Source organism: Perna viridis, chromosome 8 (genome assembly GCF_037379345.1).
Source record: "Perna viridis isolate PV_CMFRI_1.1 ecotype Kerala chromosome 8, ASM3737934v1, whole genome shotgun sequence".
Classification (NCBI taxonomy): domain Eukaryota; kingdom Metazoa; phylum Mollusca; class Bivalvia; order Mytilida; family Mytilidae; genus Perna; species Perna viridis.
The window spans coordinates 24683395-24710401 of record NC_142452.1 but is presented as its reverse complement, the minus strand read 5'-3'; the positions used below and the strand labels follow the sequence as shown (position 1 = coordinate 24710401).

Sequence of the window (27007 nt, the reverse complement as noted above, 5' to 3'; positions counted from 1 at the left end):
TCATACATTTGATATCTCAGTTACCTGATATAAAAGGTCAAATATCAAAGGTTACTATGAGCAATATTAGACAAACTCTGAGATAGACATTCGGTAGACTGATATTAAAGTCATACATGTTATATCAGAATTGTTCACTGTTACCTGCTACAAAAGGTCAAATGTCAATGCTTAAAAAGGTCAAATGTCAATGCTTAATATGTGCAATATTGTACTAACCTTGAGATAGACATTCAGCATATTGATATTGGGACCATACATGTGATACCAGAATTGTAGACAATATTGTTGGTTAGCTGGTACCATTGAAGATCCTAGATGGGCACTGTCATTATATTTTCTGGGTGCTGAAGACTCTATGTACATGTAGTATCCCTGATCTAAAACAAAGACAAGGTATAAGTTTTATATTAGAAACATGATGTTTTAGGCATGTTGTGATAGGAATACCCGTCTTAATGGAAAATGGGGAAGTCCCACAAAACAGAAACTGAAAATTGCTAATGATGCATGCCCCATCAATATAAAGTCACATACCTATTAAAATCAGTCAATCCTATGGGAACAAAGGTAATTGCAATGAGATTTAGCCAGATGAAATGATGTACAAGACGATTTCTTTAAGTGGGGGTATAATATTACAAATGAATTTCAAATTTCACATTAATACATTAAATGCTAGTGTTAAGGAAAGGCAGAGATCATTGACCAAAGGCACACCTAATCAATCACTGGAAGGGTTAATAAGTTTTACCATCAAAACTTTATTTAACAGAATTACAGATATACATGTATATCATTTACGACCTGAAAAAATACTAATCAATTTAAAATAATTTATCTTAGAATCTCCTTTATGTATAGACCTATTATATAATTAAAATTTCCATAAAAAAAATTTAAAGCCTAATTTATGTTTTCTGTGAAAATTGTATCAATTAACAATCATTTAAGACATACTTGTCCCCTTGGTGTGGTCTAGTGTTGGACCAGTGTTTGATGATCCAGTAGGTCCTTGGGCTCTAGTCCAATCAAATATGTCATCTTTTAGGTTAGTCCATTGACAGAGACCGGTCTCAAAACTACAGTCATATTGGGACTGTGACACTGCAACAAATACAATTAGATGAACAGAAATGTCATAGGCTGAAATGCTTGATTTATTTATTTAGCCAAAAGTTCACATAAAATAATCTCCCCCAACCATATTTTCCCTGTAACTAAAATAAAACATGATTCTTAAGAGCAATATTAAAGATAAAACCTGCTACACCAAGTAAAAGGTTATCGTCATTCTAGAGTTACTCTTTGACAACAATTTGTCATTTTTGGAAGGACATTAAATTGTTGGAATTCCAATGGGCACTGAAATGTTGCCCTTCTCCTTGCTAATCTTTTTCTGTAGTCATATAATTTGGAAAATTTTCAAAAAAGAAAAGAAATTTAAAGATAATGTTCTTGCTAGTAATATGCCTGTTTGAAGTCAGTACATTTGTGATTGTTTCCAACTTTCCACTTGTTGCTTTGATATTGCCAGTTGTTTTATATCCTTCATTTTACTATTCCTTTCTACTTTTGCCTGGAGTTTTGGCCTGTCATTTCAGTAGTTTTGTTATTAAGTAGTAGTTTTTGTAATAATCATGCAAAATATGAAAAATGTGATATAACCCAAAAAAGGCTACATATTTTTATTTTTGTACTTAAGTTGTTTTATGGGTCTATGTTATGAAATGTGTAATTATTCAGGCCAATCTGTCTGCTCTTAGAAGATCATCAATACTGAAAATCCAATAGATTCTTCTGTATTTGAGTGTCATTTACAGAGTTATCTCCCTTAATTCTGAAATCTACAATGCATTATATATAATTTTTTATCTCCGAAGAACATGGGTTATATGAAAACAGAATGTTAATTTCTGTTTACTATTCAAACAAAATATCAAAAATAAAAATATGTAGGCTTTTCATCCATAAATCACATTTTGCATGACTATAAGCTGGAGTAATACTTAACCTTTATTTTAGTAGTCATAAACCATCTCTATCATTTTCATATCAACAGTGAATGACTTAATTAGACTATGTAACAAAGTAAAACCAAGCAAATGAATATCTATTGGTGGCAGATTAGACAAAATGTAGGCTTAGTAGCTTATCAAATGGAACCCTGGTTGTGAGGTAACTGATCAAAGGAAAACTTGGTCACCTATGTAATTTACCAATGGTGGCTTGCCTGCTAGGTTTTTTAACAAATAAAAAGATGTCACAAAGAAACTTACCAAACGATGGCTTGGTTTCTAGGTCAGTAACCAAATGAAGACTTGGTCACTATATAAATTACTATGTAATGGCTTGGCAGCTAGGTTACTTTTGTTGCTAGGTTACTTACCAAATGAAGACTTGGTCACTATATAAATTACTATGTAATGGCTTGGCAGCTAGGTTACTTTTGTTGCTAGGTTACTTACCAAATGGCGACTTGGTCACTAAATAAATTACCATGTAATGGCTTGGCAGCTAGGTTACTTTTGTTGCTAGGTTACTTACCAAATGGCGACTTGGTCACTAAATAAATTACCATGTAATGGCTTGGCAGCTAGGTTACTTTTGTTGCTTGGTTACTTACCAAATGGAGGCTTAGTTGTTACGGGCAATGGTGTGGTTGATGATGTTACATTTGAAGGTTTTGCATTGGAAGGATTATCTATAAAAAGAGACACCAAAATAACATTATCTAGGCTTCCATCCCAAGTAATGGATAAGATGTAGTTTAATTTTAGTCATACATATCAAACAGATTTGCAGTATTTAAAGTATTTTTTTCAAAAATGCGGCTTCTTAATTCAAATAGTGTCGTAAATTTTAAAATTCAAAATTTCTTAATTTGGGCTTTAGATGTTATACTTCTGGAAAACTGCAGAGTAATATTGTCATTATACAATAACTAGGTCAGTGATGACTCAGTTTAACAAAAACAACATAGATCTAATTACGAATGAACAGACAGACAGACAAAAACAAAAGTCAATGCTCCTGTAAACCTACAAGAGCATACTTACAACCACATGAAGACTGTGTTACAGTGATGTCGTCAATAGCAATGTCACCCTGGTAGTTACTTCCTGTTACACCTTCAAACGTTAACTACAATAGAATAGAATTGTTGTCATGGAAACATTATCCAGTATGACAAGAAACAATCATAGATTTAAATTTTCAATATCCTTTATTCAATCAAAATGCAGACTTATAAAAAAAGAAATTTCTAATAGACTTTTAGGTAGCTAATATATGATCATATAAAAATTAGTTCTAATAATTGATCCATTCAGTTACTGCTTGTACCTTCTAACCACACCCTATTCCACTTGTCAGATTATCTTTCTCAGCCAATTAGATTGCAGCTTTCATGTTTGGGAAAGCACTGCTTAAGGGAATAACTTTTGGATTCAGAAAATATTTGATTTGATAGGCTAACATGCAAATATAAACAAATTACCTTGTAGGCTGAAGTTTGTTGAGGAACAGGCACTTGTCCCTGCAGCCATTGTTGTCCCTTGTTGCCAGATTGAGTCCATAACAGAGTTTGGGAGGCACTGTCATTGACATATATATTAAGTGATCCTAGAAAAAAGGTAACAAAACTTGAGAAAGTTGGTATGGTGATGTCATATAGAAAGTGATTTTTCTTATTTTCTCAGTGTAAAACAAGCCATATAGCCCTATTTCTGATTTCTGATGAAAATGACTAAGTGTAACTATCACCAATTTCCGTACTATTTCACAAAAATCAAAATCCTTTGGCCCTGCATACCTTCATCACGTCTAGACCTATCCTGTGAAATATTTTAGATGTAGTTCAAAAACTGTACGAAGAGATAACTGGACAAGCCATAATCATGTGTAATCAAGATGGATAAACGGACGAACAGACAAACGAACAAACGGAAGAATGCACAGACAGGGTTAAATTAATATGACCCTATGGTATAAAAACCATTGCATCTATCAAATATTTTGTTATTAATCTTTCTTTTATACAAAATATGATACATACCAATACCAACACCATACATATGATACCAGAACTGCATACAGGCTGTATTCTGTGAAAATGGGAAGCTAGTACTGATAAACCAGGCTTTGTCACCTCTTCGTCGGGGTGTTGAGGTTTCTATATACATGTAGTGCCCTGTAATTCAATAAGATATGAACTGGTTAAGTTCCAAGGCAAAAAAAGCATTCTATTTCAAATACAATAAAAAAGGTAAGATAATTAGATACAAATTGAGTGCATTTGTTTCCCTACCGGTGCACCTGGTCCATGCTCCCAGTTTTTAGTGGAGTGCAAGTTGCTCATTTGCTTTTGTTGCTTTGTGTGTATGATTTTGGTTGCTTTGTGTTCTTTGTTGTGTATGTCTGTTTTCCATGTCTGGTTTTTGTCCCTAGTTGCATTCTTTTGATTACCGCTGAAACCTTTGTTCCCTTGATTATTCTTTCAATCATCTAGCAAAAATTACTATATATAGTTCGCTCAAAGTATTCTTGCCTACCCCACATGAGAATATTTTTTGTGTGAGTTTATATTGCTTACATTTTTTATGTGAGCTTTTCTTGTTTTCTTTATCATCAGTTTTATATATGTACTTGTATTATATTTTGTTATCTACATTGTGTACACAGATCTCCGTGTGTACTGTTCCCATATTCGGTCTTATTCCATGTTATATATCTGAATTATCCATCTTATTTTGATGTTTTTGGTATTTTCCCTAATATTGAGTTTTTGTACCATGTTTTGACAGACATACTTAATACAACCATGAAACAAAAACAGAGAAACCTGTATAAACCAAACCTCAGTTAACCAAAAAAAACCTGCCTAAAACAGACACTGAGTAAACCCAAAAACCTGTCTAAACCAGACAATGAGTAAACAAAAAACCTGTCTAAACCAGACAATTAGTAAACAAAAAACCTGCATAAACCAGACACTTGAGTACACAAAAAAACTGTCTAAACCAGACAGTAATAAAAAATCCTGTCTAAACCAGACACTGAGTAAGCAAAAAACCTGCATAATCCAAACACCAAGTAAGCCAAAAACCTGCCTAAACCAGACACCTTTTTTAAGTCCCACCATACTACATTTAACTTATTTGAACCTGGATAAACTAAACACCTATCTAAGCGAAACATATTCTACCATCTAAAATTCATTTTAGACAGATTTCACTGTACTTTGATTAATAGATAGATGAATAATATACTTTGCCGTAATTTATCATAACTCACCTGACTGAGAGCCAACAGTGTGGTCATAAATTGGCCCAGTCCTAGTGCTGGATGTTTTACCCTGTTGTCTCAGCCAATCAAATTGGTCACCTCCAGCTTGTGTATTAACCCAACCACATGTGTCTTTCTCAAAATTACAATCACCAGGGTTACCACAGGCACCCTGGGTAATTTTTACATCATCTAAACCAATGTCGCTATAGATTCGGTTTCCAATGACACCCTCAAATACAACCTAAAAATAAGATTTTTTGAAGAAATGTGTTAAAAAACACAAGAATTACAATTTTATGATTTTTTTTTATTAAATGAATAAAAAGTATAATAAAATACTCCCTGCACTTAAAGCATATTTACCTGCCAGGAAGACTGTGATGTGACAGTAACCTGTCCCTGTATCCATTTATTGCCTTGACTTCCAATTTTCTGCCATATTGGGGACCCTAGGGCTCCTCCTTGCATTGAGTATACATTTAAAGTTCCCATTGTCCTTCCAAACATGTGATACCAAAATGTCAAACAGACCCCTGAAGTTGGAGGATTTGTACCACCAATCAAGCGGGCCTTTTGTCCAGGAGCCCTTGGTGCTGAGGTTTCGATGTACACATAGTATCCTATAAAATATCAGCAATGAATATTTTAAGTGTCAGTCCCTGTAAGAACCAGGAAGTGGGTGAAACATAGTATAAAAAAAACCATCATTTTGAAAGTGTAATTTGACTATTTGCACCATCAGAATCACGGAAAACAGACAAGACTTTCCACATCATGCTGGACCATTGAGTTATAGTTTCATTCAAATAGAAGATTCCAGCTTAGAAAGATTTAACTAAATAGAAAATTCTAATATGACTTGCTTCAAAGCTCTTTAGACCATAGCTATGGTAAAAAAGTGATAAATATCTGACCAATATTTCCTGTAAAACATAGGCTGTAACTATTCAAAAATATGAAGACACTAGTCGTATTAGAATCAAAATTAATCATTAAAAACTCCATTTTATCATTGTTTTACCATGGGCTGGTCATTTATGACTCCATTTTATCATTGTTTTACCACGGGCTGGTCATTTATAACTCCATTTTATCATTGTTTTACCATGGGCTGGTCATTAAAAACTCCATGTTATCATTGTTTTACCATGGGCTGGTCATTAAAAACTCCATGTTATCATTGTTTTACCATGGGCTGGTCATTTATTACCCCATGTTATCATTGTTTTACCACGGGCTGGTCATTTATAACTCCATGTTATCATTGTTTTACCATGGGCTGGTCATTTATAACTCCATGTTATCATTGTTTTACCACGGGCTGGTCATTTATAACTCCATTTTATCATTGTTTTACCATGGGCTGGTCATTATGTCCTTATTTAAGAGGATAAAACAATGCAACATAAATGGCCCGTGGTAGAACAATGATATAATATAGTTTCCATGATTTATTTCTTAAATATATATGCATATTGACAAGAGTTAAACTAATGCATCTAACACCATAGCACCATAATAAAAATACAAACCAGCCGATGTTCCATAAGTGTGATCATTAGTTGGTCCTGTACTGGAAGAAGCAGTCCTTCCTCTTTTTCTTGTCCAATCAAAATCATCATTCCTTGCTTGCGAGTAGCCACATAATTTTGGATCCTCAAAAGTACATACACCATTCAAAGTACCTAAATATATAATTTGATAACTATCAAAATTTATCAAGATTTACTCCTTTATATAAGTTTCCCAGTAGAAAATAACTACATGTTAAATACATGAAGTTTTTTAGATTTTTTTCTCTTATTTCCATTCTATAACATGTATTTGTCTTTTCATGATAATAATTATAATTTTTGTACATAAATAAATGTTTAAGCAGCAGTCTTTATAAAAATCAGACAGGAGGTGATTCATGTATGTCAAAAACCCACCAAATTTACTTTCATTTTTTGTTCAAAAACAGCCATAGACCTCATAACAAGTCTTAGTTTTCCATTTGGGTGTTGTGCTTTTGACATAAAATTTATGTAGTTTGTAAATGAAATTAGCACTTTGCAAGAGTTATCGTCCTTGGTTTGGTTTGATTTGGTTGATTTTAGTGGGAGATTGAAGTGTAGTATTTTCAGAAGTACAGATCTAAATACAGAAAGGAATATTGCCGAATTAAAGTATAAGTAGAGTAAAAAAGCATCGTTTGTTTTTCTACACCATGAATCACTTTACCATAGGCAGTATCTGAATTTTATATATTCCGGTACTTAAGTAGAATTACCCAGGCATTATCTACTGTAATAAACACTGTAAGTCCACTAAAGAACATTAGGACATAGCAAAGTTACTGAACTTTGATAGTGCTTGTCTTAGTCAGTAGAGGACAGCACTTTAACTACAGTGAAACCTATCCAGGAATAAAATTAGAAGTCATCCAGTAACCAATGGTTACTAGATTTTGAGCTGGGCTATCAAACTTTTGGATAAAATTTAGTTGAACATATAGAAAATTTTACACAAAAATATGGTCTGAGCTACCAGCTTGTATTTCCCAGTTTCTACCCTTGCTATTCCAACCAAAACCATTCATGACTACAGGTTTTGTTCAGTTGAGATAGGTGTTAGGAATAAACTGGTTCTAAAGGCATTTAAACATAGGTGTCTGTTTTGACAGATTTCCAGTTAATGGGATTTGGTCAAGACATGTTTCTGGCAGACTAAGGTCTCACTTCAAAACAGGGTTTCAGTTTACTGAGGGGGAGGGGTGGGGGTTGGGGGTTGGATGTTGATACAGGTTTTGTTAAATTCGGGTTTGGTTTAGACAAAATTTGATTTAACTCAGGTTTGGTTTCATTACGTTTTTGGGTGAATTAGGGCTACGTACAGACAGACTCCACTATATGAATGTTTACCCAATGATCAATAATATGTGCCTATTACCATATTGTTTACATTGGACCATAAATTATCAACAGACTGAAAAATTATATCATATAACTGGTCCTCTGACTGACAGTGCAATAAAAATATTGTCAAACTCTGGTATGAACTTTAACCTACCTGCACATGGTCCCTCAGGAACAGAAATATCGTCCAATGCAATGTCTCCTTTGTAGCTTACTCCACGGACACCTTCAAACATGATCTGGTAAGTCGTATTGCCCTGGATATCAACTCTTGCCTGGTACCATTTGTTAGACCGGGTACCATTATGTGTCCACACTGGTTTCCCAAGTGTTGATCCAGTTTTCAAGTAAACATTTAAAGCTTTCACATTTGAACCATACATGTGGTACCAGAAGGTCAGACATTTTGTTGTCTTGGTAACAATGTTTGCACTGACTATTTGAGCTTTGTCATTTGGCCTTCTTGGGTTAGAAGTTTCAATGTAAATATAATATCCTTGAGCTGTGGAAATTGACAAAACAGTACATACAACAGAAATATATATAAACTATGTTGAAGTTCTACAATTTTATTTTTAAGGATTTGTATTGGTATAGCACAAACTAAAGGATATGAATTTCTTTGCTACCCATTTCTTCAAAATGAAGATGTTTACTGAACAGGAAGTTGATGCACAATTGGGATGAATGGAAGTTAAACACTGTACAACCTGTCATGCTAAAGCTAAATACTAAACCTCTAACTATCCCCATGTTGTATTGAAAATTTAAGTTTATGGAACATTGTGCAGCTAGCAGTCTAGCACAAACATTTAGACATTACGATGCAGAACTAAGATAAAAAAAATGTATTTTAAAATAGGACTCCATGGTAAATTGAACACAAATAATTTGGACTTCAATACTGACTTTCTCTCTGTCCTTTCACAAGGTTTCCCCTGCTTCAAATAAAAACTAATTATATAAAAAGTAACTTTTAAGCAATTTGATTTCATTTCCAAAAATAGCCTTCTTATACACCTACATGTTCCTGTTGTATGGTCAGTTGTTGGACCTGTCCCAGCTGTTCCGGTACTTCCCCTAAATCTGGTCCAATCAAATTGGTCCCCACCATTAGTCACCTGGGACCAGGTACAAAGTCCACTTTCAAAGTTACAGTCATATGCTGATGGAGCTGAAATTTAAAATTTCACATCATTTTAAATTTAGTCAATTTATCAGCAGTGGTATTGTCTTTACTTTATACACAAAATATAAAATTACTTTAATAATGTATTTACGATGTACATATTTACCTTACTTGGTAGCAGTACTCACACTAAAATTTATTTAAGGAAAATAGAGGATTATACAGTTAACTGGTAAATTTTTGTATCCCTTTTTTAACATGACGGCAGAGAGGTTTTGGCCTTCAATTCACTTTAAATTTCAGCAGCTCTATGATGGTTTTTTCTGAAGGTTATCAGGTATAAATACTTGGACAGCTTTTTTTTCTTTTGTGTACAACACTTTATACATATTTTGCCTGATTCTTAAACAGAGAAGTACTTAATACAAACATTAATCTTGCCAAAAAGGGTTACAGTTACTAAATACATTACTAACCAGCAGATGGACCCACTGTAGTTGTTGAAGCAGGGACAGTAGGTAATGTACTTCCTGTCATAGCATCCACTGGTAAAACTATAATAGAAATGATCATGTTATCAATGAATCAGTGTTCATAAACAAAAATCAAAAAGCAAACATGTTAAACCCAAAAATTAGGGAGGAGTCTCCCATATAAAACTGTAAGATTTGTGGGCAATTTTGGTTCAAATTACTACATTTCATGTTAAAAATACCAAATATTTAAATTTTTAACATTAATTTTCCAACCTGGAGTATCAGCCTTTCCTCACCAACAAGTCTGCCGACCATGCAAGAATTGGTTGTAAATTGCATTGTTGGTTAAAAAGTTCTTCTGAGCTAATGTTAATTGTAGACATGTTAACCCATGTGTATTTACCAATGTTAAACAGAATTTACCTCCACCATTACCTTTTCTTATAAATAGAAGATGTTTACAAACCTTGACAACCACCAACAGTAAAAGCAATGTCATCCATAGCAACAAAACTGTTGGAAGCCCCAATTGATGTTAACGTGAAAGTGACTTGATATGATCCACTTTGGCTTGTCACAGGGAACTGTCCTTGCTGCCACTGGCCTGCGTTATCAGAATAGGATCTGGTCCATAAAGGTACTGAAGTTGATCCCTAAAAATAAAGCTAAAACTCAAACAATAGTTAAAACAGCTTTTTCTTTTTATGGTATATATATATGAAAAGACAAATTTGTAATAAACATACACATTACTCAATACCATACTATAAGAACAGATTGAGAATCATTTTGCTAGGTTTCACTAATTACCTATCCCTATCCAATCAACACCCCCCTCCCCCAAATAAAATAATTTCAAGTCAAGCCATCCCCCCCATCATGTTGATGCTAGAAATGTTGATGTGGCAAGAAAAACCTCACAGTTGTACATATACAAATTGAAGTTATATATCCTCCTTGGTTTAATAAGGAGTTGAAAAAAAAAATTAAGGTGAAAAGTAAAAATCCTAAATTACACATTCTCATAAGACATTTCACATTTGGAGACTTACACTTGTATACATTGCAGTTAAAGTACCAGCCTGGTTCCCAGAGATAACAAACCAGAACTGTACACACTGTCCTGTAACACCAGTTGCTGGCATGTTAGGTGACAGGAACTTAGCCGTATTACCTCTTGCTTGCCCATTTAAACTGCTATATAAATACATTCCTACAAAGAGATTAAAGTGAAAAGTGGAAATCCAAAATTGTCCATTTTTGATATTGTCAATATGAAATAAACTTATTTTACATTGTCCGCATCAGAATTGAAACAAAATATGTAAATCTGTACATGTTATTAATAAGAACAAACCTGACAGCACACACCAGCCAGTTGGTCCAGACAAGAGCACCCAATCACTTTGGTTAAAAAAAAAACAAACTTGCACTTATCAATCCACCCAGAAGTTGTTTTAAATAGCATGCTTTGATAATTTTTTAAATATTTTTTGCAAACATTAATCATTTACCAAAGCTGCAAAGAACCTATTGGTGAAAAATGCTTTAAGTACTCACCCTTTTAAGAAGAAAAAAAAAGAGTGTAACCATTTTTATTTAAAAAAGCAGTATTTACCAATTTGTTAAAAAGCTTTCTCCACTCACTCTTTCAGAGGTAGAATAAGTATGGTCATTATTTCGTGATTTATAAAAGGGAATTCCCCAATTAGTAGAAGATTTCTGTACTCACCCATTTTAGAGGTACCGTAAGTGTGGTCGCCATTTCTTGGATGTTGTCCTGTATATTGTCTGGAGATGATCCAATCAAAGTTGTCTGTTCTGGAATTAGACCAGCCACACCTACCGCTTTCAAAGTTACAGTCACCTAATTAAAGATAAAAAAGTGTTATTGCTAAAAAAAACAAACAGGCTGACATTGACAAAATGTGAATACATAGTAAAAAATCATGTTGGTTGCACACAAAAAAGTGGATGTTTGAAAATCAATTGTAATTCACGTGATTAAAGTTATGGGCTGCTACATAACAGTGGATGGCTTCACATGACAAGACTTAACACAATTGATTTGGGGATTACAAATACCTATCAATTCAATTTGTTTAATGTGAAAAAATTGTTATAACTATAGATAGCAAATGAAATATACACCAATGTTAACTTTGATCTAAATTTTTGGTGGAAAATAACATAAATGAGTTACAAGTCGGTAGAAGAAGCAGCATAACTGAAAGTACAAACGGGGAAAAATTCCTGGAAATAACAATGTTCAAAACACCAAAACGGGAAAGCCCTTTTCAAAACACAAAAACGGAGGAAATTCCTGGACAAAACAATGTTCAGAATCCCAAAACAGGAGAAATCCCTTTTCAGAACACCAAAACAGCAAAAATCCCTTTTCAGGACACCAAAACACGGGAAGTCCATTTTCAAAACACCAAAATAGGGGAAATTCCTAAATAACACAATGTTCAACAAACCAAAACAGAAGAATTTCCTTGATAAAACAATGTTCAGAACACCAAATCTGGGGAAATCCTGTACAAAACACCAAAACATCAAAAATCACTGTACAAAACAATGGTGAAAATAATAAAAGATAGTATAATACATAAGAACTAAAAGATATACACAAAGGTACAGAACAACCGCTACTCAAAAGAATTTGTAAAAACACCTTTCAACAAGTAGATGAAAAGTAACCAAATATTCCAGCTGTCACAACACTTTCTTAATTCACAACACAAAAAGGCATCATGACAGCTGAAATACTCAGAGACAAACCACTTAAACAAGAGCATGACTGAACTAAATCCCAAATGATATCTAGTTGATATTGTACAGGAGACAGAAAGAAAGAGGGAGAGAGAGGAGGGAGAGAGAGAGAAGAGGGAGAGAGAGAGGAGGGAGTTGAAATCAAAACAATTCTGAGTTAATAAAGTTTAAGGTTTCAGGTTCAAAATGATTTTATTCAAATAATGTGCATGAATCAGTTATTGTTAGCTTATGGATGATTTTTAGAAAGAGCTGTATTTCAATAGCACCAGTTATAGGGTGTATCATTACCTTTGGAAGGACAGTTGGTTGTTAGTTGTATGTCATCAATAGCCATATCTCCAGCATATCCATTTCCTATGATTCCTTCAAAAACAACCTGAAACATACAGAAATTTGAATAACAATTCTGTGTTCTTTAAACTTTGAATGCTTACCAGTATATGTCTGACACTGATGATTTCATTAGTAATGAAAGGGAGGTGGTAATTGGCAAGATATAAGTTAATATATTCTCACTTAAAATAACATAATACATGTTGTAAAATTTTTGTTTGAAAAAATGCAGAAGCAAATCATCCAAGGTATAATAATTTGAGCCAACTGATTATATTTTTTAAGTGAAATTTTCTTTAAGTAAGAAAATATAAAACAAGTCAATACTAAATGGTAATAATTAATCTGTAAGCCATCACTTATTTTTTTTATATATATATTTTTTTTTCTAACTTTCAAGAAGAAAATAACTTTAAGATGTAAATTTTTCTATAAATTTTCCATACATTTATCGGTTTTCCTTGAGGCAAAGTGGCAAACACTTGGTACCATTTGTTGCCATGGTTACCAGCCATTGTAAATAATAGTTTGCCACGCTGTGGGCTTCCTGTAGCATTATTATTTGTGTAAACATTAAATGTTCCCATGTTTCGTCCATTCATGTTATACCAGAATGAGAGACATTGGCCACTCTGTGGTAGGAAAGGTGGTGACCATAACCTAAAAAAAAAAAAATTATATCTGTTTTCCAATTTCTACCTTTCAACACACATTTATGAAAATTTATTTTACAATCTGATAATTCAAAATCTTACAAGAATAATTTGATATGAGATTGCACAAATTGTCTTGTCATTTTTTAGTTATTCTATAACGTGTTGACAGGCAACTAAGACAAATAGAAAGAACGTTGTTTACATTAAACCAAGCCTATAAATATAACATAAAAAACTACCTTGCAGCATCACCACGCTTCCTAGGAGCAGATGCCTCTGTGTACATATAATGTCCTCTATTAGTTCCATATGTATGATCAGCAGATGGCCCTGTCGAGCCAGAATTAGTCCCCCTGCTATTTCTTGTCCAGTCAAATCTATCTGTTGTATCTTGGAAATAGGCACATGGTTTCTCAAAATTACAGTTGACAGGAGAATTGACTATGGGAGTACCTGTGGGTTGTGTCCCTTCAAAGATAAATTTATGGATAAATAATAACAAAATCATTCAAATTTTACTTCTCTACACAGAAAAGTCAGAAAGATAAGGTTTTGAAATTTATGTAAATGTGTGTGTTCAGTCAGGAATAAGAACTACCCAATCTAATGATAATTCAAAAATGCATAACAACTACTTGAACTGTATAAGTTATCATAATACAGATCAACCTACTACAAGATAATATGTGTAATGCACTGTAGAAAATTGTGTGTATCTTATGGGTTAAATCCCATGACCCCAAATTCTTGTTAGAAAATTTTGTCAATTTTTTGCAAGATTTTGGCCAAAAAAAGCAAATGATAGTCTGAGACCCATTTTTTGAATCTAAGGTTCCCTCCTGTTTTTGTTTTTTGTTTTTTTTTGTTTTTTTTTAATTTCTTGATTCATTCCTGATAAAAAATATACTAATTTTCAAATACAGCAAATACAACTAAATTTACATTTCTTAATAATCAAAATTTGATTGATTAATTGGTAGCTATTATCTTTAGACATATATTGCCTGTATTTTAGGACAACAAATGCATCCTACTAGACTGAGGAGGGGAAAACCCCGCCTTGTTCTAGTCCAAAAAATGGACAAACCCTGCTTTGTGCCAGGTTGATATACTACACAACAGAAGTAATGACCTACCAGAAATCATATAGTCTTACATAAACACATAGTGATAAATTGAAATATACAATATATATCATAAAGTGTTTTTGTAGGGATTTAATTTTCACAGCAAAGATTGGAACATGAACATTTAGTTGTTGTCTCTGAATCTAGGGTTATTCCTTATGTGTATATATAATATATTCCGAAATAGCCAAATATACACTAAAAAAATCCAGAATTTTTAACTTGCAAAAGAAACTTATATGGTAAGTTAGATACAGTGAAACTGGTCTAACCCATTCTCCTTTTGGACTTAAGGAGGTAGACCTAGGGTAAGGGACATAACTCTTGAAATCAGTAATATATTTGCAACATATTGAATTTCTACAAAGCATATCAAGCTTTCATCTGAAACAGAATGAAATCAGTCCAAGTTACTTTGATGCTTATTTTCCATGATTTGTATGAGTTGTGTCCCTCACCCTAGTTCTATCTCATTAAAAAAGCTGTGTTTGATTCAAGCCAGCGTTAAATTTACACAGGTTCCAAATACATTCAGACCAATTCAAACAGAATTCACAAGAAGTTTTGACATGTCTCTGGTTTCAATGTAATAGTTTTTTGGACTTTTTATGAATATTGCTTACCATTGCACATTCCAGGAGTCAGTGAAACATCATCAATGGCAATGTCACCCTTGTAACTCACTCCTCTGATACCTTCTACAACAACCTAAAAATATCACAATGTCAGGTTAAAAAAATAGCCCTTTAAAATGAAAAAAATTGTATCTTATGCATCTACCTACTGTACTATTGTACAGCATAATTGAAAGTTTCATTCAAAGCTGACAAATAACATTGAAGAGTAAAGAATGAAAACAAAAACAAAATGAAATGAAAAGAAACACTACCATCTCCAATTTAATGGCATAGTAAATGTAAAACCACTCATTAACCATATCAATTAACTAATCATAAAAAAGATTTGTTTAAGCTACCTTAAGATAACCCAAGTACATGAAAATGATCTGCAAAATCCTGAATTTTGCATCATATAAACATAAGTACTAAGACTCATAATCCTTAAGAGCGTAATTTGCAGTAAAAATTTGTAGAAACTACTGAACATCCTTAAGTTAAAAACCTCTGTAAAAATTATGTGGGTATCACAACTTCAAACTGTAAGAATTTAAAATTTTGTTTTAGAATTCATGGTTAATATACAGCATCAACACTGATACTTACATTGGTTACCGATTGTGTGGAAGAATCTCCTGCAATCTGGAACTGTCCCATTCTCCACTGGTTCCCTTGTGTTCCTTGTCGAGACCATATTGGTGAAGTTAGATTAGTATTGACACCATTGGAAAGGTAAACATTGAGAGCATTGACGTGTATACCATACATGTGATAGTAAAATGTTACACACTGTGGGAAATTTCCAGAAATGGAGGGACTAATTAAACGAGCCTTATCTCCTGGTCGACGAGGAGCTGATGTTTCAATGAAGGCATAAAATCCTTTAGCTGAAATCATACAAAGTCAAAGCTGTAAAGTTCAGTAAATTTTAAAGTAGTAAAAGAGCAAATTATCCTTAAGATGCAGACATATCTTGAAATATGAGCATGGTCACAAAAATTATGCCACCATTTTCACTTTTTCTGAAGCAGGATGATTTTACCTTTATGCCTTTTGCTATCTTCATTCATTCTCATCTAAATAGAGTGCATTATCTGGGAGACCCCATTTGTTTAAAAAAGATGCAGACAAGCAGGTAAATGGACATGGCCAGTATAACCCTACCCCAAATTTGTTTATAGGGGTATATACTATTAACCTTGAAAAAGTTATAATGAACCAAAGTTAATTAACCTAATTCGAAACCTATTTCTTTCATATCAATTATTAGTTATAGAAATCAAAAGGATAAGAAAATGTAAGTTGTTTGAATTATTAATGGTAAATAATAAAAAAGGTTCCAGAAATGGATAATGTACAAGCCTTCAGAGTTCTTATGTACATGATAATTATGCAGACGAAACTCGTATCATTTTTTTGTTTTTTTGTTTGTTTTTTTTTGGGGGGGGGGGGGGGCAAATGGGCGTAATTGTTCAACCAAAACCTTAAGGAAATAGAAATCCTGCAAATTTCTACATCAATAACATTTTGCAAGATAAGAACATACCCAAGTGTCCCTTTTTTAAGGACCTTGTTATTTTACTTACTGCCTCCTGTGTGGTCTTTAGAAGGACCTGTTCCAGACGTCGTTGTACCACCACTGTATCTCAGCCAATCAAAATTGTCTGTACTCTTGTCTTGAGACCATCCACAAAAATCGGTGTCAAAGTTACAATTGAAGCTTGCTGTAACAGAACAGAATTATTTTACAGTTAAATGAGTTGTTAATGACAACAAATCTAAGATCTGCTTATCATTACAAGTAGAGAACCAAGATATCATTTATCATGATATGCATGATGAACAAAATCTCACAAAGATTAGACTGATCTGCTAAGTAAAACATAAGCTAACAATTTATGTTATAAAAACCAAATTGCATAACCTTTATTTGAGGGAAAGGATAACTACTTGCTTATCAAGTTCATTTTCATCCAATCCAAATTTATAGTTTTCAAATTTGTAATCATACTAGCTTGGTTTTGATCAAAATTCTTTGTATGGTCATCATATCTAATTTCATTGTGTCTAAATCATTTGTTTTAGATTAGCATAGTTTTGACCATAAGGTAGAAGGATTCATATAGAAGATTTGAGAGGAAACTTTGACACATATTTCAATATCTCAATATCAGCTTCAATCTCACACATTTTAAGTTAAATGAATTTTTAGACAAACAATTACAAGATGTAGCATGCTACTATAGTGATAAGAATACCCCTACTCAACTAATCAATGGTAAACAGGAAGTAGAAAAGTGACAAATCTGGAACAGGAAATGCACAGTTAAAGTCATCATGCAAAAGCAATATACCAAATACCAAAGCATTTGCTCGAGTAGAAGCTGAGAAATCTATTACATCAAAGTGTAACAGACAGACTAATCGACGGACAAGGTGATCGCAATATAGTCCACACTCTATTGAGTGGGAGTATAACAATAGAATGGTTTTTACCTATAGGTAGACCTATTCATTTGTCTGAGGTTATCACAATCTCATATTATTTAATTTCATTCTGTCCTAATCTTGTATTAGATTTAAAACCATACTAACGTGGTGTTGCTCCAAATGTAGCTGCATTGGTTGTAACAGGGGCTGGTGTTGTTGGTACAGCCTGGTTTGGTTTTATAGTACATGGTGTCGGAGTAAATGACAAGTCGTCAATTGCTATGTCACCTTGGTAACCATTTCCACGGATTCCATCAATCAAAATCTAAAAGCATAAAATAAGGCCAAAGATAAAATACTATCTGTTTTGACTTCTTTGTCTACCCAACAACATTTGCCACATCCACATCTCCAAACAGTTGAAGATAAGTATTTTTTAATAAGCATACCGCAGCATTTGAAGTTACAAATTTTATACATGTTTTTGTTCGTGAAAATCAAGTAAATTATAATTAGTTATATACAAACAATAGTACTTCCATCTTATAATCTGATTTGCTCCAATATCCCCCTTTTTAAAACAGTAAAATCTGTCAAAAACAAGATTGTTGGAAATATGCTCCACATTGAAAGGTGTTTCCTCATAAAAATAAGATATAATGGATAGTATAAAGTTTGATTGAGAAGAGTTCTCAGTTATTCAGCATTATGTTTGGGCAGGTTTTACTGTTAATTAAAATTAAAACTTTATAAATCACTTATGCAGCAGTTACATGTGAGGAACAACAGGGAACCAGAAAACTGGCAAATTTGAAATTAAATCTACAGCAGAATAAAGAATAATATAACAGTAAAATTATTTAAAAAATATCAGCAAACTCTGTGATCCTGAAATCAGATCCCTGCTTGCATCAAAACTTTAACATAAGCCAGATTCAAGAGTAAGCTAGAAATGTCTATCATTCTCAATACAGTAACATCATAAATAATATTAAATAATGGCAAAAATAACGATGTGGACTGTTGTGGATTGAAACGTTTTCAACATTTCTCCCATACATTTTCCATTTAATTTGACTGAGATTACCTGGTACTGAGAATCAGCACTGGATACTGGAACCTGCCCCTGGGCCCATGTTGAAGCCTGATTTCCTGTCAATTCCCAGATACTTGTGGCATTTCTGCCAGATTTCTGTAGAAGCACACGCAGTGTACCAATAGTATTACCAAACATGTGATACCAGAATGAAAAACACATGGTTGATTGTGTTGGTGGGAACATACCACTTTGCAATACAGCTAAATCTCCAGGTCTTCTTGGAGATGAACTTTCAATGTACATATATTTTCCTGAATAAAAAAATCCACTTTAAAACAATATCTTCACATATTATAATTCAAACTATTCAATGAATTAAGGCTCATTTAATCACAATCATCCTATTGTTATTTCAATTTCTTGATCAGTTCGCATTTTAAAAAATCAAAACTTCAGAACATGATCAGAGAAAAAAAATTCAACTCAAGGTTATGCCATGATGGTAAGAATTTGGTGAGCTATTGCTTAACACTAAAAGACTGTTAATAAAGTGAAAAAAAAAACAAGGCAAACATTTGGTCTAGGTGAGCTAATAAAGACTGATAATCAAAATTTTTACCTTTTTTCCTGTTAACTGAGAGCAAAATTACTCATTTGTAATAAATGAATGATGTGTTTTAAAAGTACTTTCTTGGCTTAAGGTTGACCACTTCTGCATTATACTTACAGTTTATGTACTTAAATTCGAAAGATTTTGGTTCAGTGTGTTTCAGTGCTATGTAGAGGGCTGGTCATTTAACCTTGGTGTGGTAATAGGAATACTGTCAAAGGTCCAATTCATTCCAGTTATCTCCCTTACCACTTATCAAGCACTAATTTACCCCTAGTGACCTTTATTTTAACCTTTACTGCTCACCTGTGCCATTACTGTATGTATGATCTCCAGGGGGTCCAGTTCCTGTTGAAGTAGTTGTTCCAGAGGCTCTGACCCAGTCAAAATTGTCTCCCCCATGCAAGTTACTCCAAGAGCATAAGTCAAGCTCAAAGTTGCAGCTACCAGCAGCTGAAAATATAGAAACATTTAAAACAAAGCCAGAAGAAAAATTTTCTGGACCTAACTCTAAATTAACTATGATCAAGTCAAACTCAGTTCGTTACTCCAATTAGAAGAGTTTGTATACATTAAAAACCTGTTAAAACACTAAACATAAAACCTGGTTCCAGTACTTGACCTAGTATGACTTTCAATAAGGCGTAACTGAAACAAAAATGAAATCACAATCACACTTAAATCTCAGTTGGAAAGAATCAATCAAAGTTAACTTCTACTGAAATTTGAGCAAAAATAAATTTTAAAGTCATTCTGGGTGTACTTTACCTTGCCCTACAGTACCACACTGTCCTGTTTTGACCTTGACATCATCAATAGCAATATCACCACGGTAACCAATACCACGAATACCTTCGAATACAAGTTGGAAACTTCCACTGTTAGGTATAATGTCATACTCTCCTCTGATCCAACGGTTACCCTGGTTACCTGGTTAAAGATAAGGAAAACTTGTCGACAAAAATATAAGTACAATGAAAACAGTCAATACCAAAACCCTTCTGAAATTTAAAATTGGTCCAGTTAAGGTAGATCATACCTTATATTTCTAGTAGATATATTTTCCTTGTTTTTCTAGAAGATGACCTTAACTAAACAAACTTCAGGGTTTTCATGTAAAAACACAAGTCACCGAACTTGATTTTGAGATAAAAGAACCTTAATAAAGGCAATTTTTATATGGGTTCTGTGGAAAATATCACTTTTTAGCCAACTATTAAAAAAGTGGTAGATAAAATTTCTTCTAAATTTACATAAACAACACTTAAATGACATTCTTTCATATTTCATACTGAAAATTGGGGGTCACTACTCTTTTTCTTGTAGTATAAAAAAAACAACTAAAATTCCCATTACATTTCTATTGAACATTTTCTTGCCAATTATCTCCCCTTAAAAAAGCTTTATACAATTTAATGTTTGTGATTTTACCATTCCATTTTTTAGGTATAAAATTCTTTGAAAATAATTTAAACATGTTTATACATCAATTTAAACATTATAGGTTCATTGTAAATACATATGTCTGTATGATTTTGTATGATGACAGAAGAGAATGCAATGCTCAGTGCCATAGGTATGATCTACATTAAGACCAATATCAAAAATATTTTTAAAATTGACTGGTAAAGATAGGTTTTTTTGTAATTTGAAATTGTAACAAAATTGTACTTAAGTGTAACTGAACCTGAATATGAGGAATTAAAAATTTGAGTTGTGTTTTACTCAAAATTGAATAACATATCTGATAAATGATTACAAAAACTGTAAAATTACAGTACAAATGAAAAACTGTAAAATTACAGTACAAATGAAATACTTTAAACAATTTAAGAACCACTGAATAAAAAGGAAACAAACAAAATTTTCAAAACTAAAGAAAAACCTATGTACTTTAAAAAAAGATTACAATATTAAGTCCTTATTGAGAAGTATCTTTTCCGAAATACTTCAACTGACCTACTTCAAATATTGAAACAAATACCTTGTTTTGTCCAAACAGGGGATGACCCTTTGACATTATTTCTCTGTAAATATAGATTTAGTGTCCCTGTCTGGGTGCCATACATGTTGTACCAGAATTCTGCACATAAATGACCTGTTGAAGATGCCGCAGATGGTGGAGAAATGAGCCAAGCTTTATCACCTGCCCTTCTACCTGATGCTTCAATGTACATATAATGTCCTGAAAATTTAAGATGTAAAGGTAAGTATAGCAATAAAGAAAAGGTCTATTTAACATATCAAAAATACTAAAACAGGATCATTATCTTCTCAAAAGGAAATATTTTACAGTCTTATATGATGCAAAATCATTTTTTAATAGAAATCAATGGGAACAAATACTTTTTCTAAAAGAGGGGTTGGGCATTATCATCTAAATCAAACTTGACTATAGATCTATCAGGCAAATTAAATAGTTTCAAAATTCTAGTGCCACCCTTATCCTTTATAGGTAAAACCATAAACCATTTAAATCATGTTGATAAAGTAAACAGAAAAGCATATCCCTCGTCATTTTTTTTTTGGGGGGGGGTGGCAATATACAATGTAAAATAACACCCTAATCATATTTTGAGGCAATTAAAAGGTGGAAAAAATGCTTCCTTTCCTTCATTGAAAGTTGCATGAGAACCTAAAAATAAGTTTTAAATGGCCTAACTACTTGATTTATTTAACATACCAACTGGTGTTCCATATGTATGGTCATTAGTTGGGCCAGTTCCAGTAGAACCAGTTTGGCCAGTAGCTCTAGTCCAATCAAAATTATCCTGAGTTTTCTCCTGTGTATATCCGCAGTAATTTGAACTTTCAAAATTACATGATGCTGGCTGGCCAACAGCTGAAATAAAAATATGAAATTAGATTAAATACATGTATTTTGAACACTTTTTAGAAAAATGAAATGTTGTCATTTATAATTTAAACTAGAGTAAATCTTTATTTCACTGAGAAAAATGTCTTTGAAAATCATATTAGATATAACATTAATTTCAACTAATATCCATGATAAAAGCAACCATTAAGATCTTTAACTGACATATCAATATTTGTCAACTGGTATAAATTACTGAAACATTAAATTATGGTTAATTAAAACTAAAGGGATCCATTGAAGGGTGGGGTCATTTTATTAATGAAGAGGTTTAACAATGGAAACAAATTCTTACATTGACATGGTCCTTGGTTGAGAGTGACATCATCAATACAAATATCACCACGGTAACTGATTCCGGTCAATCCTTCAAATACAATCTAAAAATAAATCAATACAAATATCACCATGGTGACTGATTCTGGTCAATCCTTCAAAATACATTATAAAAAATATAACAATACAAATGTCACCATGGCGACTGATTCTGGTCAATCCTTCAAAAACAATTCAAAAATAAAACAACACAAGTATCAATAACAATATTCTTTATGATTTTAAGCAGACTATTTTCTGTTGATAGTCTTGTTTTCAACAGTTACCACATCAGTTCTTTGATATCTTATTTACAAAGTTACTTTAATCTACTAACATTATATGGAGCTCTTGGTTGTATTGTCACTTGTCCTTGTTTCCATGGCTGTCCTTGTGAACCCTGTTTAGTGAAGATGGGTGAGCCTAAATTACTGCCATATTTCAGATAGACATTCAGCATGTTGACATGAGAGCCGTACATCTGGTACCAGAATGTAACACAGTAAGGAGTACTGCTTGCAGAAGCAATCTGAATTGGACTGATAAATCGTGCAGTGTCGTTTATTCTCCTTGGACTGGATGATTCTATGTAGTAGTAGGCTCCAGCTGAAAATGAGTAAATAAAGATACACAAATATATGCCACCCTTTTTTTCTTGCAGTAAAGTAAATGAAAACTAAGTTCTGAAGAAAATATTTTGCATTACAGCATCTAAAGCAATATAGTAAGACAAGGTCATAAAATATTGTCTTTTCCAAAATCTTTCAGTCTTTACTAAAATGATGATTATGACTCATTATCAGTCGATTATCTGTAAAGTGAGTTCATAAGTGAGATCTGAAAGAGTTATATGAGTAATACTTACATCCAGAAGTATGGTCGCCTTTTGGTCCAGTCCCAGTGGTGTCAGTTCCACCTGAACGCTTGGTCCAATCAAAGACGTCAGATTTATCCTGAGTCCATCCACAAGGTCCATAGTCAAATTGACAGTTGAATGACCCTGGGGCTAAAATAAAATGTAAAGATTCGAACACAATAATAATGGGTATACCAAGGAAAATGGTTCTTAAGTAGATGCTGTATTTATTGTGGGCATATGTATGCAATGGATTGGACCAAAGTCTATGTAGTTTTGGTACAATGTGGTTCAACTTTCTGTAATATTCCAATAAACACATAGCCATTTTTACATGAAATAAGAACAATAAAACCTTTTATCATTCACTTCTATTACAAATAAGAAGAATTTTCCAATGGCCAAAAGACTGTGTAAAAACAAAAATCCTTGTATGCATTCATCATTTAAACTAGTACCTTAGGCCAAAGTCTGATTCTGTTACTATACTCTAAACAAAGTCAATTCTAATATAAACATCCTAAAATTTCTTGACTTACAGTGCCCAATCAGACTAAATGTGTACCTGAAGTTGATCCCCCTGTTGTAGGAGGAGGAGGAACTGTTCCTGTTTGGTTGACTGGTTGAGCATTAGATGGTTGGACTGAAAATAAAAAGTACAAAGGTCAATTCAAGGTTAGAGATAACTAAGGACAAATTCTATCATATTTTACTCATTGTAGACAACATATTTTGATTTAATGCATGGTTTCTGTTCCTACAAACAAAACAAATTTCTTCACTTGTTTATGGAGAACTAACAAAGGAAAGGAGAAGATAAGACCTCAAACAGGCCCTAGAATAAAAATAATTTTTTAAATGTTGATTGAACTGTATTTATAGTATAAAAATTGTATTCCTAAAACAAAATAATACTTTATACCATGACATTTTTTACCAATATATTCACAATCTTAATATCTAAGGTTTGATGTTACCCTAAGTGTCTCCACTCTTTTCTAAACCTACCTCCACAAGGTGAGTTAGATACACTGAGATCATCAATAGCAATGTCTCCTGCATATCCATTCCCTCTCAGACCTTCTATAACGATCTGTAATGAAAAGGAAAAATGTAGACAACACACAAAACCATAGAACTATAGTGACTTACCAAAGATGTTGTTAGTTGATTGATTGATTGATTGATTGTGGCTAAACAACAATTGGCAGATATTTCAAGCATTTTAGGATGAGAATAATCAATGAGTAAAAAGTTGCATTGAATCAATGATGCTGTCCATGTCTGTACTAATCTTACTTTATGACACCTACATATAATTGACTATCAGAGAAATTGGACATAAATATAAAACATACAATTTAAGATACAGAAAGTATGGCCATTGTATTATACAGACTTTTAAAGATAGTTAGCTGCAGACCTCTACGATGGACTAAAACTTACAGAATATGCTACATTAGACATTAGTGGTGCTTGTCCATTCTTCCAGGTGGCGCCTTGATCACTGCTTAAAGTCCAAACAGTTGAGTTTCCGCCAGTAGAATACGCCACATAAACATTCAAGGTTCCAATGTTAGCGCCATTCATATTATACCAGAAACTAATACAGGATCCTTTTGTAGCCCCAAATCTCTGGCTCTGAAGCCAGCACTTGTCACCTTGAACTCTTGGAGCTGAGGCTTCCAAGTAGATGTATTTACCTGAAACAAAGTAAATAGTTGATTGATTGAGATTGAATACTATTAACCCACTTATTTTCATCTTTCAGGAAATCACTTCAATTTCACTACTTCTATGACAGTACTCTTATTTGTGGATACCAACTTCAGTAATTTAAATAAAAAAGTTAGTTCATAGATTCTTGAATTGATGCAACAACTCCATCACATAAATGAATGTGGAAATTTAGGCACTTAATCAGAACAATTTTTTTTTCATGATTTTTTTCTTGCCACTTCCAAAATTAGCGAAAATGAATTGCTTGAAAAAAATAATTTGTTTCAAAGTAACAGATAGAGATTGCTTAACTGATTGTTTAACTCCGATAGATTTAGCTGAAGTGTCAACAGCTTTTAGTAAGTACATGTATGTCACCATATTTCATATCCGTCAACCACTGTATCTCCTTTAGGCAATATGGAGGAGTGTTGTGACTACGAATTTTTAAGATTTTTTGTAAAGACTCAGCAAGGTAACGAACTCAAAACCTTTGACGTGATCCTACTACATATTGCTTGACAAATAAGACCATTTTCAAATTTGAAATATTTCCTAAATATTATATGCATTTTAAAATTGAGTATTCAGAATCAAAGGCATGACTAGAGCATACCTATGGCATTTCCTAAAGTATGATCACTAGCTGGTCCAGTTCTTCCAGAAATTGTGCCACCACTCCTTGATATCCAATCAAAATCATCCCCACTTTGGACATTCTGCCAAGTGCATAGTCCTTTCTCAAAACTGCAAGTTCCTGTATATCAAAAACAGATATTTTAAAGTAAGATGTATTATAGTACCAGTATGATTATAAATTCCACTACACCTATAAATGTCAAACTAATAACTTGGATGTTAATCTACAATTAATATGCAAAAATGTTATAGCAAAAACAATATGACACATCTAGGCTTACCACAATTCAAAATGATAGAGTGAATTGACTTTTCCAATCCAGCAAAGTAAGGAGAAATGATACCATGGTAGGGTGATGTTTTTATAGTCTTACATGTTTAAGGGCATTAAAATGATGTAATTGCTTAGTTGATCCAAAACATAAAAATGGTTTTAAAAAATTTAGAAAAAACAAGTTTCTAAAATCAACAATTGGAATATTAATATTAATACGAAATTAAATATTAACAGATCTTGTCTTATACAAAGTAAACTACAACAATATATGCAGAAATAAACATAAATGTAGTTAACTTCTGGGAATAGAGTTATCTTCCCTTGATTATATGACAATCACCTGATGAACTTCGTGAGGCAGTTAATTGAACAGTTAACAATGAGATTTAAACTTTCTATCAAACTTTTAAAATGAAATAAGAGAAATTTAAAATCTCTTTGTTAATTGTCCAGTAATATACTATCAACGACATTTCGTCAGGTAAAAGCTATTCAGTCTGTAGAAGACCAGCCCTTTTTCCTGAAGTTAACTATTTTACTCGCTGTAATACAAACCTGGAGATGAGCAGGCACCAGTTGTTATTTTCACATCATCAATAGCAATATCACTTAGGTAACCATTTCCTCTAACTCCTTCAAAGGCCACCTGATAAATACAAGCAAGATTAGATTTGTGTTACTGTGAAGTTATTATCAACACATATGTAAACTTTATCGTGATGAAAATAAAAACAAAAATGACTCTAGGAATATGAAGACTTATATATTTAGATATTTATAGCTTACCTGATACTGTTGTCTCACAGACTGTAGTGAAAGTGTGACCTGAGCCATGTTCCATTTGTTCCCTTGATCTCCAGCCTTTGACCAGATGTTACTTCCAAATGCATTGTTTACTTTCATCTAAAGAGAAGAGAGACACTTCCTTAATAATTTATTTCATTA

General features: G+C 32.9%; 1 protein-coding gene across 1 annotated transcript in view; it reads right to left on the bottom strand.

Annotated features, from left to right (window-relative positions):
* Nucleotides 1–27007, bottom strand: part of LOC148609942 (uncharacterized) — a 153547-nt gene that overhangs the window by 84036 nt on the left and 42504 nt on the right. Inside the window, exons 45-80 of the mRNA XM_088541550.1 lie at nucleotides 26849–26965; nucleotides 26618–26708; nucleotides 25763–25903; nucleotides 24874–25130; nucleotides 24436–24520; nucleotides 23993–24070; nucleotides 23437–23577; nucleotides 22909–23177; nucleotides 22552–22636; nucleotides 22065–22223; nucleotides 21366–21566; nucleotides 20150–20311; nucleotides 19688–19834; nucleotides 18820–19082; nucleotides 17898–18057; nucleotides 16889–17026; nucleotides 15909–16189; nucleotides 15309–15393; nucleotides 13798–14026; nucleotides 13349–13562; nucleotides 12858–12945; nucleotides 11524–11658; nucleotides 10844–11004; nucleotides 10258–10444; nucleotides 9792–9869; nucleotides 9211–9360; nucleotides 8341–8688; nucleotides 6822–6974; nucleotides 5653–5909; nucleotides 5296–5530; nucleotides 4058–4192; nucleotides 3500–3624; nucleotides 3060–3144; nucleotides 2627–2704; nucleotides 961–1107; nucleotides 220–380 (exon numbers count right to left, since the gene is read on the bottom strand). Coding sequence (XP_088397676.1) covers nucleotides 220–380; nucleotides 961–1107; nucleotides 2627–2704; nucleotides 3060–3144; nucleotides 3500–3624; nucleotides 4058–4192; nucleotides 5296–5530; nucleotides 5653–5909; nucleotides 6822–6974; nucleotides 8341–8688; nucleotides 9211–9360; nucleotides 9792–9869; nucleotides 10258–10444; nucleotides 10844–11004; nucleotides 11524–11658; nucleotides 12858–12945; nucleotides 13349–13562; nucleotides 13798–14026; nucleotides 15309–15393; nucleotides 15909–16189; nucleotides 16889–17026; nucleotides 17898–18057; nucleotides 18820–19082; nucleotides 19688–19834; nucleotides 20150–20311; nucleotides 21366–21566; nucleotides 22065–22223; nucleotides 22552–22636; nucleotides 22909–23177; nucleotides 23437–23577; nucleotides 23993–24070; nucleotides 24436–24520; nucleotides 24874–25130; nucleotides 25763–25903; nucleotides 26618–26708; nucleotides 26849–26965 — 5826 coding nt within the window. The remainder of the gene's footprint in view (nucleotides 1–219; nucleotides 381–960; nucleotides 1108–2626; nucleotides 2705–3059; nucleotides 3145–3499; nucleotides 3625–4057; nucleotides 4193–5295; nucleotides 5531–5652; nucleotides 5910–6821; nucleotides 6975–8340; nucleotides 8689–9210; nucleotides 9361–9791; nucleotides 9870–10257; nucleotides 10445–10843; nucleotides 11005–11523; nucleotides 11659–12857; nucleotides 12946–13348; nucleotides 13563–13797; nucleotides 14027–15308; nucleotides 15394–15908; nucleotides 16190–16888; nucleotides 17027–17897; nucleotides 18058–18819; nucleotides 19083–19687; nucleotides 19835–20149; nucleotides 20312–21365; nucleotides 21567–22064; nucleotides 22224–22551; nucleotides 22637–22908; nucleotides 23178–23436; nucleotides 23578–23992; nucleotides 24071–24435; nucleotides 24521–24873; nucleotides 25131–25762; nucleotides 25904–26617; nucleotides 26709–26848; nucleotides 26966–27007) is intronic.